At 42.0% G+C, this 22,204-nt stretch overlaps 1 protein-coding gene across 1 annotated transcript in view; it reads right to left on the bottom strand.

Annotated features, from left to right (window-relative positions):
* Positions 1-22,204, bottom strand: part of tenm3 (teneurin transmembrane protein 3) — a 171,543-nt gene that overhangs the window by 15,986 nt on the left and 133,353 nt on the right. The window contains 16 exon segments of the mRNA XM_034120952.1: positions 1,865-2,034; positions 4,413-4,543; positions 6,931-7,035; positions 10,413-10,572; positions 10,574-10,589; positions 11,155-11,297; positions 11,578-11,667; positions 11,669-11,684; positions 11,934-12,072; positions 12,635-12,797; positions 13,170-13,229; positions 13,435-13,608; positions 14,001-14,102; positions 15,170-15,324; positions 17,323-17,430; positions 17,555-17,679. Of these exon segments, the coding sequence (XP_033976843.1) occupies positions 1,865-2,034; positions 4,413-4,543; positions 6,931-7,035; positions 10,413-10,572; positions 10,574-10,589; positions 11,155-11,297; positions 11,578-11,667; positions 11,669-11,684; positions 11,934-12,072; positions 12,635-12,797; positions 13,170-13,229; positions 13,435-13,608; positions 14,001-14,102; positions 15,170-15,324; positions 17,323-17,430; positions 17,555-17,679 (1,857 nt within the window).

The following is a 22,204-nucleotide window of genomic DNA, read 5'->3' on the forward strand; positions in this document are numbered from 1 at the left end:
CGACGTCTGCACTCACAGTGCCGCGGACTGTACGTAATGTTACTTTGATCCGGTTACTTATGTTGTGGCAGATATTTAAGTAAGCTTTCTTAACGCTAATGTTATAATAATCAGATTGCTCTGAAGATGGGAGGGGATATTCTATTCATTTTCACGTTCACACAGTCAGTTGATTTTTGCCGGCCGTCTTTCCTGCAACGGCAGTTTTTCTGTATTTCCTCTATCCTGTAATATGACTTGATAGCTTTAAACTCCGCACACGGAGCTCTGATTGGTCAGCAGGCGGTGCTTTCACTGAGTTGATCTCTTATCCTGGAACCTAACCTGTTCGGGACCAGGCTAGCCGTTCAGCATAAGTTACCATGGAGATCTAGCCCGCTAAGAAGTGAACCAGCGTCGTAGGACCGGAAACCCAGAGTTTTCCCTGAAGCTAGCTCGCTAAGCGAAAAATCCGGCTTCATAGTACAGGCCTCTGGTCCATACAGGATGAGATATATTTAAGCTTTGTGTGTAGAACCTTTTCTTGAATGCATCATGATCAGCTGCACAGGGGATTTCAAACCTATATGCAACGGCTGTCGTTTATACAGTATGACCCATGAGCTCTATGTAGCTACATTAAAATGCAGTTCATATTGTGAACATGAGGTGTCGCTATCACATCATTTTCACTGTTTACCATACATAAGAGCTGGACCATAGTGTTTCTATGTTACTTTGCCTCCTCAGGGTAGACAACATAGAAACCAGTTTCAATATAAGGCATTCCAGTAAATCACCACCGTCCAATAGGACCATTCTGAAAGTGTCAACAAAAACTACGTCAGAGCTTTGTGAAAGTAGAAGTTCAGGGCAGAGGTGTTGTTCTGGATTCCATAAGAAACACCAGTGTCCAGATTCAGCTGCCATTGAGAAAGACATTAACTAGTTTGTTTGTTTCATATTAAAGGGGACCTATCATGCAAAATGCACTTTGTGATGTCTTTTATACATCAATATGTGTCCCCGGTGCGTCGGGGAACTCACGCAGCGTCTGAAAATAAAACCCTCTCTCTTTTCCTCCGTACCCAAATCTATTAAAAACAGGGGTACAACGAGCGGATACAGATTTGCTGCCGATCTGACGTCAAATCGGCAGCGGACCCACTTAAAATTGCTATCAGAAACAATGCCTGACGTGTTTTGGACGTAATCTCGTCTTTGTTTACATTAGCAAGCCTCGCTAACACTCAGAGCTAACCTGTATTGAAGAGCACATGAGTTTAAAAAGCAGGAAATACAAAAAGGAACTCACCTTGTGATAAACCCGCAAGAGAGAAAGCATTTGAGCTCCATACTGTTTCAGAAATAATCTTTGACGTGGTTTAAACAGGATGGCGTTTTATCACAGCAGAATTTAACTTTATCTCCGGTAGAATTCTGATCAGGCATTAGCTCCGCCTCCTCTTATTTATTTTTTTCAAGCTAAGGACCCAAAATCTGCGTTTCTCTAACAGGGCTTCAAAAGAGGGGTTTGAGCAATATGAGGCATGGCTACAATGGGTGATCTGTTTGGTATTTAAAAAAACAACTTCACAGACATGTTTTGTATAGGTATGGCCCTACAATATATGTTTCCAATATAGCATAATAGGTCCACTTTAACCTACATGCTCCGACATAATCTACTCCATCTAAGAGGATTTTCTTATTTTTCTCTTTTCGTTGAGCAGAAATGTGAAAAGTTGTGTGTACAGCAGAAATACTGAGACTATCCCTTTAAACTGAGAAATGGTTGGACTTGCCTTTAGAGCCCAATGGCACTGGCCTACCCTTTCCAATTACAACCCTAACATAACACATACTGGTATATAGAAGCACTCACCTGGAGTATGTGAGGTTGACCGACAGCAGCTTGCTGCTGGGAACCCACAGTGTGGGATGGCCTTGTGTGTCATAGATGATCTTCAGCAGGAACTTCCTGTGGTCATCATATATTTTCTCTGTTCGCAGCGAACGGTCGTAATCCACTGACAGCAGGTTCCTACCATTCACCTGCAGGGGGGGACACAAACAAATAACCACTGCATAAAGACACTCTCCATATACATCTATGATGAGTGGAAACATGAATGCTTAGTATCTGTAGCTGATTATACTACATGTGGCGCCAGAGGAAAAGCTCATAATTGATCAAGTTGATCCTTTGGATAGCATGGAAATGCTCGGTTCATGAAAGAATACCCATAAGATTCAAATGTATTTTGTTGAATGTTTTTGTTGAAGACTAAGAACTTCAAACTAAAGGAATTAACCATCAGATGTCACGACCATCTGCACAGAAACACATACATCATTTTTATATTGTCCCAAATCTTAATCCGTCTGTTTTTTGGATTTTTTAAATTCTAAGATATAATAAATATAGCATCAATAATAATTTAGGATGAGCCACCTGGCTAATCAAACAGATAAAGAATAAAAAAGGTGTTACATTATTGTTAATAACAGGCTGTTTAAATCCACATAAGGTGCCTCAGGCAGTGAATTAAAACAAACTTGTGATCCAACACCCATAAAACACTGAGGCATCATAGAGCCAGCCTGCCGCTCTTTATCGCTTTCTAAATGACGTGCTGTTTGTTCAAACTACCATTTACCAAGACAGATAGCTCGGGTCGGAGCTAACAACCTTCTGGATCTTTGAAGCCAGGGAAGTACTTAGAATTAGCCAATCAACAGTTTTACAGACCAGCTTCATTAAGGGGAGAGGCTTGCTGGAAAACGCTCAAGACCCATTTTCTCTTTTTTTAATATAGCCACTCATTCGTTTGTAAATTAGGAGCAGTTGAATGCAGCAAGGTGAGTAAAGGCTAAAGTAGTAGCCAGCTGGATGGGAAACCAGAGAGGAGAGCCACATCATATCAGGAGGAATACATCATTTTGTAGATTGGCATGGCCTGTCATGTTCATAATAATTGGAGGCAAACTGAGGCTTTTACTGCATTGCCAAACAGGAATCTCTAATGGCTGTCATCCTTTGTGCAGAATAACCCAAACTGAATGGGATTTAATAACTAAAGTACTTGTGTGGGGGGTTTGGGATAGCTGACAGACCCTGAGCATTAGTACATTTCTTTAGTATGTTGATAAACCTAGGAAAACATGCAATACAGATACAAAACATCCTATTACCAAGTGACCTACATACATTCAGGTCATCTCACAGACATGTTGCTGTGTCTGACAGACAATAGGTGTTTTCATTATTTCCTCTACCGAGATGCTAAAACATTCAGTTTTCCATTCACTCACATCTTGTGTTCAATGCACATTCCTTACTGGGATTAGCACACAAAGCAGCATGATAGCATTTAGCAGAAAGGCTGGAATGAAGTTCACTGCTGCACTGAACAAACTGAAACGTTGACTTTAATTAAAATATTATGTCAGCAAATTTCACATAGGTTAGTTGAAAGCAATAATGTTGTGTTTAAATAAGAAAATATTAGGTTCAACTTAGAGTTATTGCTTTCAACTAACCTAAAACAGTTGACATTTGTTGACATAATTCATTTAATTAAAGTCAACGTTTCAGTGTGTTCATCCAGCCTCACAGCCCCCCCCACCATCATTAACGCCTCACTCTGGCATCATGGTGCTGCAGCAGGACAGCTCCACTGTCACTTTAACACAGATCTTCACTGTCACAAGCGTCTAGCTGAATTATACTGTGTACATACTGCACACCCATTTACAAAAACACATCTACCTGCAAGTCATTATTGCTAGCTTAACAATGACCCCCCCATTACCATCAGGGCAGCACACATGCTGTCATACATGAATGACTCCACTGTGTAGATCAAACTCTCACTGTCCCTGCCTTCTCCTAACAGCTCATAACAACAACATATATAGAATTTGTTTTTAAGAGTGAATGTGTGTCAATATGTGCTGATCATATATTTATTGTAAATATATATGATTAAATTCAACTAGTCCCTATCCGTCGAATACTATCGATGAATTGAACAACATGCAGTCTAACCGTACTCTCAGTAAAGACATGTACTACAATGAGCCATACAGGCGTATTATTATTTATGGTAAATGTTTATGTTGGCAAGAAAGTTGTACATTCTTTGAATTACATTTTTTTTAAAACTGTTTTTGTATAGTTTTATATGTTTCTGGAATGCGTAATGTTAATTATTGTTTACGACCTGGTTTCATGCCGTAAAGCATAAATAACAAATAAAAATGGTGCTAAGCCATTCATACATAGGGAATTCTACAAGTGTGGCACGTCTAATAGTAATACTACTTGTGATTGTTTATGAAAATCGGCCACTACAGAGATGACGGCAAGAGTTGTAGATCACCGGTCAGAGATGAGTTGTTCTGTTCTCCTGTTTCTGGAGAGCACTCACCCTGAGCTTCCTCCCGAACACGATGACTTTCCCCCGGGTCTGCTCCTTCCTGAACCTCCACTCCACCAGGTTCTGGCCGTTCTCTCCTGGCAGCGTCATGTTGCGTCGGGCTACAGTTGGGTTAGCAGCACCTTCAAATGGATATGAGAAAGACATAAATACCATCAATATCTTAAGATGAAAAAATATGCAAAGCAAGAAAAAAGCAGTGCATCAATATGTCCATGAGAGCTGTGTGTGTAATGTTTGGGAATGGCCTGGGGAATTATTATTATTGACAAGTTGATAGTTTTAACAAATGAAACTGTTGATTTTTCACTTTATTGCAATGTCCTGGTCACCTTGTGCCATTCTTGTGGTTCTGCAGAGCTTCACGGTGCATGGCAGATCATCTTAATCCTACTGGTACGGTTATAATACTGAGCTCTTTTTTATCAACACCCACACATTTATACAAATGTTGACTGCATAGGCTTGGAATCCGACCCGCTCTTCCATGTGTAACACAAATCACATATGGTATTAATCCATTTTAATTGCTATTGACTATGTTCCAAAGCATGCTGTAATGCTTTAGCTGTAGAACATGATGTAAAACATCAGCCTGCAGAGACATGACACTTGAGCTGGTCATTATCACTGCAGCAGAGCTGGAAGAAGTAAAGTAGCAATGCTACAGTGTAAAAATACTCAGTTAAAGTGCTCCATTCAAAATTGTACTTAAAGAGCAACTTGCAGGTTAGAGACCCCAGTGAATAAATGTGTAGGAAAATGATGTATACACTAGATTTTCAAAAGATATACAGAAATATACACTACAGTGACATCTGGCGTCGTTTTTTGTAAGACATTCTTACTTCCGCATAAAAAAGACCACCCGCGTGTGACGTCACATGGGGGAGAGCAGCCGGTCTAACGTATTAATAAACATGGTTCACAATGCTAGTTTTGACACAGAAGAGGTTGAAATGTATATTCGTATGCATATGACGGACCACAACCTTATAATTATGAGCCTGCTAGGCGGCCAAGAGACCAGGAGCAGCCAAGGATTAGAATAAATAACGGCCATCGGAGAGAAATGGAGCTGTGGTGTGAGGAGAACCAGTGGAGAACAGGGCAGCTGTCTGGTGAGTGACCGGCGTTAGCTACAGTTCATGTTAGCTAACATCGGTCACATCACAACATTGTAAAGTTAGCTATCATATATCAGGCTATAACTAAAGTAGTATTGATAATATAGTAACGTTACTGTCAGGACTGTTGATACTGATCCATTACAGAAACTAATGCGCAAGTATCAGCCGTATCTCGCGTTACCTAATGCAACTCCACACTACGTTACGGTGCTGTACCGGAGGGGAAGAGAGAGGAACGAAGGGGGGAGAGAGAGAGGAGCGAAGGGGGGAGAGAGAGAGGAGCGAAGGGGGGAGAGAGAGAGGAGCGAAGGGGGGAGAGAGAGAGGAGCGAAGGGGGGAGAGAGAGAGGAGCGAAGGGGGGAGAGAGAGAGGAGCGAAGGGGGGGGGGGAGAGAGATGTAATACGGTTTCCTGATCAACGTTTTGTTTGATAGGTGCTTGTGTGGGAAATGCCAGCCCATGGCCTCTGGAGAGAGTATGTGCTGCAGGGGGGTGGATGCACCTCGCACAACTTTTCAGTAATTTCAGGCAAAGTTAAGCATAAATGTAGTAAATAGAAAAACCCTGCAAGTTGCTCTTTAAGTAAAAGTAAAAAAGTCTGAGCATTACAATATAATTTAAGTACCAAAAGTAAAAGGACTCGTTATGCAGAATGGGCCCTTTTAGGCACCTTATGTTTTAGATTATTACATTATAAATATTGATGCATTAACGTGTTCATCACTTCAATGTTGCTCTTGGTAAAAGTGGAGTTTATTTGAATGACTTTATATACTACTGGGTAGCTTAATCTATAATTATAGAGGATAATATATTAGTTGATTTAGATTTTGTATTAATAATCCAATCTGCAAAGTAAATAGTGACTATATCTGTAAAAACAATGTAGTTGGATTAAAAAGTAAAACATTTGTCTACAAAATGTAGGGGAGTAAAAGTATAAATACTATTATGTGAAAATACTCAAGTAAAGTCAATTACATTCCACCACTGAGTATTGCTCAGCTGTTAATGGAAACGTCTGCACAATAGCATTGTGTTGTTTATCTGATGTTTTCTGATATTTGCAGTGAAAACAAATCCTAATGAGTCCAAACTGTGATCTATGAGTGTGGGAGTGGAAGAAATGAAACATGGTTCTGATGCCCTGCCTGGTTCACATGCTAATCTCGGCATCCTCTGTTTGTGTTGTGACTTGTAGTAATAATGTCTGTGGTTGTATTGTGACTTCATTTGGTTTTGTCATAAAAAAGACTGTCTTGCTGATTGTACTGTATGTTAGGACCCCATCTCAAGGGGTTTGTCCTACATAAATGCATTTCAGTTGATTATGTTTTAGTCTACAGTACACTTTGAGGGTTTTGTGCTGAAGCTGCATACCTGCCAGTATGTGGGGCTCTGTCTGGTAGTGTGTGTCCATCCCATTGGCATAGATCACCCTCAGTGAGTGGTCGCTCCCCACATGGTAGCTGTTACGAAGCTGGTCTAAAAGACAAGAAGAGAGAGCATGAAGAAGATCCATAACACTATTCCACATTGGATCCATGCCTGGGGTTGTTTTCAAGGCATGGATTCAAAACACTGTATCAATGCTGAGCTGAAGTTAGCGAGGGGGGGAGGGGATGCAGATAGACATGTTTGAATGACAAAGATATTTAAAATGTTCAACTAAAATGTGGTTCCTGCTAACAGCGGCCGCTGTGTTATTTCTTTGATGGTGAATGTATGTTGTGGTTCAATATTATGGGGGTGATGTGATGTGTCACTTGTAGCCACCCACTAGCCATTTCCAGCACAAAAGCAAGGCTTTGTACAGTGTGTCATGCATGTGGAAAGACAGCACACCGCTCATTACTGCCAGCCATCACATGCCATCACCATGTAGAGCATCTGTCAGGCCCTGTGTGACGGGAGCGGATCACCGACTGGACCGACCACTCCACTGACAAGCGTATGCATACACCTCACGCACGCACGCACGCATACGCACGCAACGCACGCACGCACGCAGTCAGCACGCACGCACATCATGTATACATCACTTCAGGGGGACATTACATTGACTTACATGCATTTCCTGGAGACTTATCCTAACCTTAACCATAACCAACACAAGCCTAACCCTAACCCTTACCCTTATTTAATTAAAACATTTTTAACACAGACCAAACAAAGGGCTTTTTATAAAACTTTTATTGGTTTATTACAGGAGTTTTTAAATAGGTTTGTTAAAACAACAAATATTGACCCGAGAGCCCGTGCACCACGCTGGCGCTCCTACGGAAGCACCGTGTGTTCCCCAAAACCCTAACCAAGTCTTCACCCTAAAATTAATGATTCCCCTCATGGGGACCTCCATTATGTCCCATAAGGGAGGCGAGTCCCCACACGTGACTGTGTAAACAGATGTAGGTCCCCACAAGGATAGTAATGCTAGGCCACACACACTACACACAACACACACCCACACACACACACACACCACACACACACAACACACACACACACACACACACACACACACCACACACACACACACACACAGAGTCCTGCTCCCTTCCGTTCCTCAGTAATAATGTTTAAACTGGGTCCGGTAGCGCGACCTTGGTGCACACTCTTTGGTCCTACATTTATTTAAACATACATTCAATTTGCAATGTTGTGCTTACGTGTCTGGCGGTGAGCGGGCAGTATCGCCCCCTGGCGAGGCGCATTGTCACGTTACATGTAAGTTTCGGTTTTGCTGTTATAGCACCTCCTAGAGGCAATTGGGCTTGATTGCAGCATATTCATGCAATTTTTTTCTGTTTGTGTTTTCATTGGCCAGTAGAGGTCACATTACATAGTCACATGACTGAGTTGAAAGGTCAACGGCCATGTTTTTCTGACAGACAAGCTAGAGAGCCACATGTTGTACCTCCTCTTACATCCGGCTCCATCTGCTCATGTAGACCTGGAGGCATTGTTTGTAAGTTTAATGATTCATCTATGTTTATAGATTTCATTTATGTTTATATTGTTGTAACATGTATTGATTGCAATGCTTTGTACTTTTCAGTTTCACAAGATTACTACAACATTTTTTTAACTATCTGGCGATGTGTACATCATTGCTACTTGCCCAGGGGCTAGAATAACGCATCATTTCCTTGATTTAACTTTACTGATGCAATCTCTAGGTCACGTGAGAGCATACTTATATTGTGTTCTGGTTATTATTATAGATGATGATGAAGTTTGATGATGAATAACCTATTTATTCATTAAATTGTTATCAAATAGTGTATATATTTTGAAGAAGGTTAAGAAGCAGAAAATGCTAATAGAATGATAAGCCTTCTGGGAGGGGCTCTGTGTATTTAGGGACTGTTTTGGCACCATACTGCCAGTCTTGGTGTAGTGGCAGAGCAGGCAGCAGCCGTGGTATTTGTATGCTAATATTTTGTTGGGACCAAAGGAAAACCTAATTTGAGTAATTGGAGCACTCATCTTTATTTATTTAATTCATTCTTTTTCAAAGGAAAATATTTTTGATTCTGCATTTTTGGTAAATAAATAATTTGAGCACAATTTGTACGACTTCGCCTATGTTTGAGGACGGAAAAATGAACCTCTGCATTACCAACATGTTCCCCTGCTTTTAAAACAGCAGTGAGCAGCCTCCAGCTGACCAGACAGCAGCTTGTTTTCTCTTCCTGTGCTGCACCTCACCACCTGTGATCCACATCACCTGGAGCACCGGCTCACTGTGCGGCAGAGATGATAGCGGGGAGGGCCAGACCATGAATAATGTACACGTATTGATGGAGAGGAATGCTACACTTGTCGATGGCTTTGAATAACTCATTACATTCTGATCAATACTGCTGTGAGTCTGTTTTCCCTCACCCTCGGGGACACTTGTTTCGCTCTGGAACAAATCGCTGCCGGCCACTTCAACTGGCTCATTAGTTCAGATTTAACAAGGGCATCAGTGCTAAATTATTGTTTTCCCCCCGCCGTTTAGCCTGACTGTCTGATATGAAGGATGATGACGATGGTGGAGCTAACTTTATTTTTCCTCTGGCAGTTCCACTCAATCTAGAACTCTCACTGGGAGGCATTGTGCTGTACCGCACTTCCTCACTCAGGTGTATTCTTCAAAGGTTTACATCGAGATGTATAATGTTTCATGTTCTTAACAGTGTTTTCATCATCAACTGAAATCCAAGGTACTGCTGTGATGGACAAAATGTCAAGAAAACATTACACATTTTAAAAATATAGTTGGTTGATGGTCGATCAGTACATTTAAAAAACAACTAACTGAGTTTATGAATTATGGATTATAAAAAAAAGATTAATGTGGATATAAATCACTTAGACCCTAACCAAGTGTCTTTATAGACTGTATATATATTTGGGGGGCTGGGTAAGTTAACACGTTCTTATCGCAATTACAAATTGTAATTGCCTGCCCAGCACTCATATATGTAAATATGTGGAAAGCAATCTGAATAACACATTCATGATTTGTTGGAGAAATATAGATTTAATAGTTTGAGGTGTTTGCCTCAGGTTAGTGCCAGGAAGGTGGTGGTGGCTGGAGACCATAATGAAGCTAAGGTGGAGCTATATTTATGACGGTGTAGAGGGAAGACCCCGGAGGGCTTTCTTTAGTAGATTGGCCACCACCTCCTAACCCTTGATACAACATCACACACACACACACACACCACACACACCACACACACACACACACCACACACATACAACACAACACACACAACCACACACACCACACACACACACACACACACACAACACACACACACACACACACACACACACACACACACACACACACACACACATCAGCTTACCCTGCACCATAGTGTAGAATTAGTCTATTACTACAGATTGGTTTTATGGAACGTCCTCATCCCTCCCTGACGTCTCAATGTCCACAGCAACAGCCCCTGACGACATGTCGCCGTGGAGATTGGTCACCACTCGGTGGGGAAGGTCACATTAGTTCAGACGGTCCCTCGCTGTCATAGCTACAAGGACGGTGAGGAGGGGGGGGGGATCAGGGATTAGGTTGCCATTACTGTGTAATTGTCCCTTACGGAACCTTGTGAAAGTATGAGACATAAAAAAAAACACAACCTGCACATGGGCACACACCACACCCAGCCTTTGCCAGTTTCTTACAGCATTTATACATTTATTTTGTTATTTCTACTCAGCGGAAGGTAGATAAATAATATACTTTTAGGAGTTGGATATTATATTCAGTGGAGTTTCTACCCATTACATAGGTCGTCTGTTATTTTATAGTCCGACACAGAATTATGTCCAGACATTAACTTGTAGGCAAATGAAGGACTGGATGTTACAAATCTGTGATCCTGACAATATAAACCACTTTGAGCTAGTTTGAGCAGGTGTACATCACATAAGGGAATGCTAATCTGTCAGAAGAGTTTTTCTCTATAAAACCCTTAAAGGCTTCTCTCCTTCTCAGTTGGTTTTTAACACTTTTGAAATGTGAAGATCCAACTGTCCATGCACCCCTCAGCGGTGCAAACATGTCCCCCATTACAAAGACAGTGGAGCTCTCACTCATAGAAGGTGGTCCAGCCTATCTGATGCTCTTGGTAGCCAGCAAGCCGCTGTTTTCCATGGTAACTAAACAAGACCAGTTCCTGACCCTGAGCCGTGAGAGTCTTCAGACCTCCGTTAGTCCCGATGGTCAGCCAGATGACCTGCAAACACACACACACACACACACACACACACACACACACACACACACACACACACACACACACACACAACACACACACAGATTAGGCCTGTTGCAGGCAGTCAGTAAGACGCCACGATGAGTTTCTTTACTGTGATAAATATTTGTTGTTATCAAAACAGATTTTTCAGCTCTTTCATGAAACTGCAGGATCTTCTTGAATTATGTTTTTTGTTAATATATATTTTGATAAGAAAAGTAAAAGTTGTGCACCAATGGTTAAAGTCGGTTCATCTCACCTGGTTGTCAGGGGCGACCACGCGTACAGGCAGCCTGTTGGTGTCTCTGCGGATACGCAGGGTGTTCCCACTGCTGTCCGTCACTGCCGTCAACATCCTCCTCATTGCTGACAGGGAACACAAACATGAAAATAAAAGTAAGAAAAATACACATTTTGTATTTGTTTTTTGAGATTCCCTTTTTTGGCAGTGTAGAAATGCAATTAGAGAGAGAGTTATGACATACAACAGGGGACCAACAGATAGAATCAAACCTGTTACGTCGTGGTTATATGGCATGTGCCGTATCCACTCCGTAAACAAAACTCTCTATGAATGTTTTACAAGTTTACAAGTTAATGTCCACACAAACCAACCTGTAGCTGAAGTTGTATTTATAGTCTCCAGTGACCAGAGACATGGTGAACTGATGAGTCCCGTTCCCATCAAACACGTAGAGCTCCTGGGAGGCGGGGGAGGCCACTTCATAGGAGCTGGGTCCTGAAGCCAGGGAGCCTGCACACACAACCGCTTTATACATTTCATACTATCACTTTCATGTCTTTAAGACACTCGTACAAGATCTTCCCAGCACCGATTAGTCAACAATGCCATAGAGCAGGGGTGGGGAACCTCAGGCCTCCGGGACGTATACGGTCCGCGAGATCATTTGATAAGGCCCTCGAGGTAATTTATAAACACACGAAAAAAAAATCTAGACCTTATATGATCATTATAGTTATAAAAAAACAAGAGAATAAATGAAAAACAGGTATAAAATACTATCTGACAGTAAAACAAAGTTGTTATTAATAAACACGAATACAGTTTAAAAGGGGAGTGATTTGTCAAATATCCATAAAGAAAAAGCCTCTTAGTTCTGCTCTCAAAGTGCACCAGAGTGATGCTTGTAACTGTAACCATTTGAATCCAAAGCCGATGTTTGGGAGACAGAAGCTGGGGATTGGTCTTGATATATATAAACATTTATTTTCAAAAGTGAGGCCCTTCTTTCCACACATACAGATATGTAGCAACAGCAGTATGTCCACTCTGCGTGTGTGTGCTATATACACACCAGTGGGGGGTTGGTTGCAGCGTATGGCTCGAATCCGGATGTTTCCCAGATCAGCCACATACAGGGTCCCATCAGGAGACACCACTAAAGACGCAGGGCAGTTCAGCCTTGCATCTTTAGCGTAGCCGTCTCCTGTTTGATAGCAGTCACAGTTGGCATCGTTCTGCAGGATGAAGAGGGAGGGAGGGAGAGGAGGGAGAGGGAGGAGGGAGGGAGAGGAGGGAGAGGAGGGAGAGGAGGGAGGGAGGGAGAGGAGGGAGGGAGAGGCGGGAGAGGGAGGGAGGGAGGGAGGGAGAGGAGGGAGAGGAAGAAGGAGCAAAGACAGAACAGAAGTTACAGATAGAGAAAGCACAACATGAACAGTGTAACCTGGTTTCTGTAAACAACATATAAAGAGTAAAGAAGGACGTGGGAACAATCATACACATTCAAGGAGAACAGTTATTCTCTTCTATAACAAGCAGGCTAAAAATAGGATATGAAAAAGAAGAAAATGCAGGGCTGTTGTACATGTGAGGTTGCTGTTGTACAGTACCTTGCAGTCACAGTCAGAAGGCTCTCCAGCTAGCTGGGTTATTTCCCCATCAGTGGACACCTAGCAGGGGAAAGACAGAATGATACATTCATAAAGGCCAACAGAAGAAAACCAAAGGAACCACTGAGAGCATCCAGTTCATCTTCCTCATCTTCATCTGACACGTGCGGCTCATCCTGAGATCTCTGTTAACTTACAATCACTTGGCATTTCAAGTGATCACAATTGTTACTCTGACTTCAGGAGTACATGTCGTCAAGGTTACCTGTCGGATGCGGTGGATTTTCTTCTCGTCCGTCTCTGCGATGTAGAGGACCCCGCTGTAGGACAGGGCGACGGCTGTGGCCCCCTCCAGCATGGTCTGCACTGCCCTCTTCCCCATGGTGTATTCTATCCCAGGGACCTGGCAGTGCATGGGACGCCCCGCCACTATACGAACCTGTACACACACATGCACTCGTCAGCCTTTTCCTATTGGGCAGCACATACCCAGAACACTGGACCCACACAACTAAGGACCAAACATCCCAGCGGTTACTGGACAGTCAAACATGCTGTCTGTGCTTTTTAAGCCTTTATCCTGGCTTATGTATGTCGCCTTTTTTGTCAGTTGTGTGTTAATGTGGACTCAAGTGCTCATGTTGTCCCTTCTTAAATCATTAAAAACAAATACAAAATACAAATATATGGATGCTGGTTTTATTGGCATGATTGCATGAGGGTATTTCATATATAGATACAGTTTTATTATGTTACTCTATCAACTTCATTTATTGAACTAACATTTGAAGATGTATTGTGCATACTTCATGCAGTGCGTATGGACATTACCTGTCTGTTTTCAGTGATCTGCAGCACAACGTTGTTGTCCAGGACGTAGATGGAGTTATCCATTGGATTGATGGCTAGATCTGTGGGCCATTCCAAACGAACCTGGATACAAAGAGGAGAGAGACTTTCACTTCACATGCTACTCTTTAATTATACATTGATTTGCTATCTGATACTACTGATGATATACAGTGTATTTCCTGGTGGAATTCTGCCAGTGTATCTGAGTTAAATGAATCACAACACATGGTACTGGTGGTGGTACTGTTTGAGAATGACAGATGGATTAAAAATGTTATATAAAAACAAAACAGATGACTGCTGCTTCAGAAAGAGAGAACAGGTTGCTTAAGGCCAGATCTTCTTGACTGAAAATAAAGAGGACTGAGGGGCATATGTCAAATATATATCTGATGCATTTATACACCTACCTACAGACTTAAATTGGCCAACATGAATCTGCAGTCAGAGCTGAAAACCTAAAAGGTGTGCGGGCCGCCGTTTATTTGTTTCTACAAGTGAACTCAGGAGGTCAACCAGACAACAGCAAGTCAAACTGAGCTAAGCTCTGAGGAGGACACAATCACAGTCCACACAACTTCAACTCTGCAAGAAATGCTCAAACAGACCCCACAGAGTGTCAACGATTAGATGAAACAAGACCCAACAACAATGAGTGTGTGTGTGTGTGTGTTTGTGCACGTGTGTAGGTGGTGCTCTTTCCATCCTGAAGTCCATCTCGTGGATGTAAGATTATACATTCTCACTCTGAAACAAATCTAAAGTACCCTGCATTCCTCCATTTTACTCCCTCTCATACTCCCTTTCAGTTTCTCCTCTGTCTGACGTTTTTTAATATAAATTAAGAAAAAGTCTGTAAAGGTCACCAAATCCAATCGTTAAGATTTAAAAACAAAAATGTTCTGAGGGCACATCAGAGCCACATACTGTATGAACTGGGTTGAATCACAACCTCCTTTAAACTAGCCTTTTTGTGTCTATTTTACAACCCTGTCTCCCATGAATCACATACAAATGCAACGTATTGCAGAGCAGTTTACATCATGGAGACAAGTTGTTCCAATGCAAATGTGACATTGTTAATCTAAAGTGTAGTAGTGACAGGAAAGCAGTCAGTGTGCATGAAGTATAATTAGGTAGACTGTTACCTGTCTTATGTGCATGCTGGTGTCGCAGGTCAGAGGTCGTGCAGAGGTCAGGTCGTTGCTGCCCAGCATCGTGGAAATGATTCCATTACGATCAACTTTCCTGATCATAGTCCCGTCCACAAAGTAGATCAATCCGTTCCTGTCTACTGCAATCCTGGGGAACAGAAACAAGGAACACACACAACTCAACGCCATGGCTGTCCAGGTGATTATTAATACATCAGCTCCAGGACCCAAAGAAGGAAAGGAAGGTGAGGTCTTCTCCTGTGGGGAGGCAGGATGCAGCTGCAGCATGATGCAGATAATATAAAGAGAAAAAACACGAGTGTATTCAGGCAAAGCCAGCCAAGATGAAAACTGTCAGCAGTGATAAAAGATATCTATACAGTAGATGAGCAAAATAGAATATAGTATAAAGAAATAACAAAAATAAATCTGTAAATGTTAAAATAAAAATACTATATACAATTGATACGTTGGCCATCAAATGTTTTCAGTGTCCACCATACGCTGTTCCTCTTGGTTCAATGATCTACTCAAACACTGAGCACATTCATAATTCTAATATATGTAAGGACACATGTGGCTGTAGAAGTCTGTCCTCCCATAGCACTTCCTGTTACCTTCAGAGGACAGCAGCCATCCCACAGGGAGGTTATTTAGTTCAGGATGCTATGTTGCTGTATTCTGGTATACGGAGGTTCTGCACCCCGTGCACATGTTGTGTTGCATTTTATAGGGAACAGTTGTTCTGAATGGCGACGACAGGGCAAACGTTTTTCATGCACCTGAAGGGCGTTTGATGCTGCGCTATTTCCCTCTCTTTATTTAAATAAACTAACTAAGGCTAATTACAATTAAGCGTGTTGATATGGCAATACAATACACCATCTTATCATTGCCACTAAACTAATAACCTGAGTTTACACCACGGTACGGCTAAATACAAAATGTAATGCTTGAGATTTGTGTCACCCCATTTTCTCATCATTACTACATCTGAAAAGATAACAATCACTTACAATGGCAAGTCACTATTCAAAGATCATAACCAAACTATTGAAAAAGGCTTGTCAACTTATGCAAATTGGGAGTGAAAATCACAAAAGAGTGTTTTAACAGACACCTCAGAGACCGTAATAAGATTCACTAAAATTGTTCATGAAAAAAGTAAGAAATTCATGTAATTTATACGGTTGTTTTGTGAAAAAACCCACTATTTTTATAATTAGAATGATTAAATAATGTACATTTAAGCATATTTCCTTTGGTAGTTACATCAGACCCAACACATTCAGGAAATCGACATACTGATAATACGATGGCGCAAAATAGCAACGATTGTGACTAAAATACAATACAACAAATACATACAGGCTTTTAAATTCCATATATGCTTTTCAGAAGTGGAGTAAAATGTGCTGTATGTTATAATGTATTCAAACTAGGAGGCCTAAGGATTATATGTGAACCAAAGTCACTGTTACATCCTAAACAATACAAAATGTACAACAACACCATGACATCATCATCAAATGTACTGCTTGCATAACCATTTATTCAGTGTTTTTGATGCAGTGATATTGACTTTAAATATCCAGACAAGTGGAAATGTGTTATGCCAAGCATTAATGATTTTAATTTGCATAAAATCTTTATTCCCACCAGGTATATTGTCGGGGCATTGTTAATCTGCGTTGAGCTTTGAGGCCGCAATAAACACAGTCCAGTTGTGATGAAGCCAGTCATCTCTGTGTGAAGCAGTATTCCCGGGATGCCAATTAAACAGGAATGAAAGAAATGGTGGTGAGTGGGACTTGGTGCAGCTTGGTGGATGGAGCAATTAACACCACAGATACAATTGGTCATAATAGTTTAATGCAATAAATGTCTTTGATAGCTCCTACTGTACATCCCATAAACCCATGCAGTGCACACGTATCATTAATGGCCCAGTGTGGGGACTTCTAACAAGTCAGTACAGCTCTGAAGCTCTACTGGGTTCTGATATGGGATGCAATTCTAAAGATGAGAAAACTGATGTAATGATATGCTTCTCTTTCTAAATGTAGGATAAATATGTTGTGAAGTCAGTGTGTGTGTGTGTGTGTGTGTGTGTGTGTGTGTGTGTGTGTGTGTGTGTGTTTGTGTACCTTTAGGTCCCAGCAGTTGTGCCTCTGTAGCTTTTCTTCCATCTCCACATCGTGCTTCATCAAATGGAGGACATTGTTCACCTGTACCAGCCACTACTTCTCCATTACCTGAAAACACATAGCATCCATAATTACAACATTCCCTATGCTTGAACTTTTCCAATACCATATCAGGAAGATGAATCCACAATACAAAAATAAATGCAACTGGGGAAATGCAGTGCACACTTACTGATGAGGTCACGGGCGCCGCTGAGCGTCTTGGGTCTGTAGATGCGGCGGGAGTTAGTGTCCGACACGTACAGCTGTCCTGTGACCGGGTCCGTGGCCAGGTAGTACCGGTGAGCAGGGTTGTTGCTGTGGAGAGGGACAGACCATATGTTACTTATTAGACATGTAATACATTCAATACTGTGGACAACACCCTGGGAGTAGTGCACTGCAATGGGGGTCAAGGTGGGATTGAACCGGTGCACTAACCCACTGCGCCACAGCCAGCGACTTTATAAAGTCACTATCTATGACACCAGTTATTTAAAACATTTAAAACATTAAGAAAATAACATCCTTCATGATTTACTTGCTCAGATCACACCATGCTGACAATTCACTGCATGATATGAATGTTGTCTGGAAACACAAAGAAGCATTTAAACCTTAAGGTAGTTTTGGTTTTAACAATATAACAAATTAGTTTTAAAGCAGAGGATTTACAACCCTGCTTCCATTGTTGGAAAGGACATTTTCTAGAGCTCTCTCTGACACACACACACACACACACACAACACACACACACACACACACACACACACACACACACACACACCACACACACACACACACATACCACACACACCACACACACACACCACACACACAACACCCACACATATTTATATACTTGCCTCTAGCCATAATTCTCAGTGCAGAGGATCATATGAAGGTAGATATGGTGCAAAATGCGAGAGTGTGTAAAACCTGATGTGAGCAATTGCAGAAATAAAATCTGAGCTTGTGTGCATACATTTGTATAAAATATCCATGTATCTGTGAACCAAATTTGAAGTCACAGAAGAAAATAAAAAGTTGTGTAGCTTGTAGAAGAAAATGAACTTGGTGATGAAATGTTCACAGTTATTACAAACCTCTCAAATCAGTCATTACAACTTCACGAATCTGCTCTGTGGCAGTATAAATCGACAAATCTGCGGCCTTGACTTTTGCTACACTTCTTGCGATGAATGTGTCGCTAAAGTCATTTTCACCTGTAGATGTGGGGGGAGGGAGGGGGGTTGGAGTGAAGGGGCGGAGCTATTAGAACGACGAGGCGCAAGCTCGGGTCAGTCACACACAAGTGACTACTGTTGCCCATTTCACACCAACGCAGCTCCCGTTCTAGCTCCGTGCTTCGCTCACTGTGGACCTCTGTGTTGCCTGTCAGCGCAACTTACATGATGGCGTTTAGACAATATAATAATAAAGGGCGGTGCCGGCCGTCAGCGAACCGAGCTGGCCTTTCTGCGCGACTGTCACTCAAATGTGGGACATAGTCTCAATTTGTGGGACGCGGGACAAATAATAAAAATGCTGTGTGTGCAGTCCCGCACAAAGCGGGACACCTGGTCACCCTACACACACACGGTGCTGCCCCTCACACACACACACGCTTCAAATCAAGTTGCATAAATGCTTGAGCTACGTTTTTATTATAATTACTGTGAAATGTATTATGTTTTCGTCATTATTACAACAAATACACACTTGCAACTGATAACACTGGCAATGATTTTATATTTATTAGACTATAAAAAAAAAATCATGCTTCAAATAAGTGGGGGTACAGCGTACCCCCGCGTCCAACGCCCACTACACCCTGGCTGCAGTGCTGCTCGTCCACTGGAGTTTATTCTCCCGTTAACTCACAGCAGCGGCCGCTGTAAAGTAGGCCTATTCACTGTCTGACTGTCACACAAGCAGCTGATACTGTAAATATCCCCAATTCCCCTTAAGTGAATGTGTTTCAGTCTGAATTGACGCTGTTTGGCATCACAACGCTGTTATGAAAGTTTCTCTGGTATAAAATGGGTGATGTTAGCATAGCATCCGAAGCTAAACTGACTATATTGACTAGGCTACTTGTAGCTTGTTGCTATAACTTGTGGCATAAGCCGTTTTCAACAGGCACATTTTACCGGCGTATTTTTCATTATGATTCTACTTGTGATAGTCGGACATGACAACCTGTGCAGCCCATGTATTGATTCCATCTGATAGCTGCTATATAATACAAAACAAAACGTCTGCCCCCTCCACAATGATCAATAACAGTGAACGGATGGTCAAATAAACAGAATCACACGAAGCCTGGTTACTGGTTAGTGTTGCCTGACTTTATAAAGTGTGTTTTTTTTACAAGTGTGTGGTTGCGTTCTAGTCACTTTGCTCAGCCCTACTGCTTGTTTCAACTTTTATTTGCCATAGGCTACTGTAAGAAATTAAAATCAATGTTTAATGACGTAATTTAGTTTAAATATACAGTAAGCTTAAAACTGTTTTATTCTGAAAACATTTCCGGTTAGCATTGGCTTGTGGCTAACGTTGTTGCTAAAGTTTATTTTGAAAAGCTTTACTGGAAGGAGTCTCCGCTTATCAACAGTGACGTCACTTCGGGTTTTACGTTAACAACGATTACAGCCGTTAAAATGCATTAAATAAAAAGTCATGAAAGAGTGTATGAGGAGAAAAGGCGTGTGGAGTTATACAATGACCACACTACGTCTGAATCCTCTGTTTTACGCGATATCGGACACAGAAGAGAGAGGAGGGCGGACCCCCTACGTCACCGGCCGCCATTGAGAGGAGGAGTCATGGATGAGATATATAGATAGGTGGCGAGGCTTGTTCGCTCTCTTTTTCACCGCACAACTTCGAGACAACAGCTGACTGTCTCCAATACTCCTCTGTTTGTTTCATTACCACGCTACTTAATTAAAGTACCAAATTGAACCTTTTCAGAGACTCCATTAGTCTCTTTATTTTAACTTCTCTCCTGGACGCGAGAACAACGAACACAATCCAACACTACTCTCCCATAAACTGTTAGTTCAGGTTAATCTCGCCCCCCTCCGACGTAAGCGTGACGTATGCGGTTCTTGCCTAGACCGACACTTTTTTCGAGCTTGGTAAGAACCGGTTTTCGGGGAAAAAAGCCGTCTCCGCTGCGGCGTGAACAGGAAAAACCGGTGCTTATCAGGCACAAGCTCCGAACCGGCCCTGGAACCGCATTGGTGTGAAAGGGGCAACATGCAGGGCCCCGCAGTCATACGGTTCGACCTGATATGGCTGTGAGTGTTTCTCAATGTCGAGTAAAGCTGCTCCAGAGCCACTATTTCAAGCATACTACGTCATTGAGTGCCGCCGAAGTACTGTTCCAATCTCCAGCATACTTGGAATTCTACCGAGCCCGGTGTACTTCGTAGCGAGAAATTTCGAGCCTGCACATGTGTAGACTCCGCGGTCTTAAAATCCCCACAATGCTTTGTGCACGGACCAATTTCCCCAAATCTGTGGCGGAAAATGTAAGACGGGGCCTCTCATATGACGCACACCTGCACACTTGCTAGCCTGTTCCACTCTTCGTTTTCCGAATGCCAGGAAGTATTCTTGACTCGCTTCTGAAGCAAGTGACTCGGAAGACATGTGCTACCAAGCAAGCGTACTCGACAACCCTTTGCTCCAACCCCCCTTCCTCCCCATGTTCCTCCCCCCACATCTACAGGTGAAAATTACTTTAGCGACACATTCATCGCAAGAAGTGTAGCAAAAGTCAAGGCCGCAGATTTGTCGATTTATACTGCCACAGAGCAGATTCGTGAAGTTGTAATTACTGATTTGAGAGGTTGTAATAACCAAGTTGCAGTTGTAATGGAAAATATATTTAAAAAATATATATTTTTCTGCAAGTGAACATTTCATTACTAAGTTCATTTTTTTTCTACAAGCTACAAAACTTTTTTTTTCTTCTGTGACTTCAAATGTGGTTCACAGATACGTGGATATTTTATATACGTGTAAATGTATGCACACAAGCTCAGATTTTCTTTCTGCAAGTGCTCACATCAGGTTGTACACGCTCTCGCATTTTGCACCATATCTACCTTCATAGGATCACAGCCTCATAATTAAGAAAGCTTAAATTAGACGGACTGTGTGTGTGACACTGAAGCATTTGTGTGTTTCTGTACTTGTGAAGACCAGACGTGTGTATAAGTATGCCCTTTCATTTAATTGAACCTTTATTTAAGCAGAAACATTTTCAAGGTTCAGGATAGGCAGTACCACAGAAGAAAACATGATGTCAGACAGACTACACAACAGATATGGAGAACTAGTAAGCAGTGATGGATGAGAAATTATGAAGAAAAGACACAGAGCGCAGGGAAAGCAAAGAGGATTTGAAATTGTGAAGACAATAAATTAAGAATAAGGCAAAAGAAGGCGACATAGAACTGAGGGAAAGTATGTCGATAAGTTGGCCAATAAGCAGTGACTACTACCTAGTAGGCCGGTTTGAATCCCGAGCCACCGGAACAATACAGGCAATGTCCTCTCCCTTTTCACCTCTATATCTCAAATACCCCACCAGACCAGTTCCAGTTCTGGCACCTTGTTTGTGCTTTTCTGGTTCCAAACTGGTTCTTCTTTTTAGCCCCACTTGTGTTTCCACCACTCAGAGCCTGACTGCTGCTGCGTCATGACATCACCGTTTACGTCGCTGATTTTCTCCCCAACGCCGCTCACAGCAACAACCATGGGGGACTGCGTCGGGTCGATGATCGTGTTGCTTTTGATCATGCGAAGCCAGATTAAATTAAAGAACGAC

This window comes from Trematomus bernacchii, unplaced genomic scaffold (assembly GCF_902827165.1).
Source record: "Trematomus bernacchii unplaced genomic scaffold, fTreBer1.1, whole genome shotgun sequence".
NCBI classification, from domain to species: Eukaryota; Metazoa; Chordata; class Actinopteri; order Perciformes; family Nototheniidae; genus Trematomus; species Trematomus bernacchii.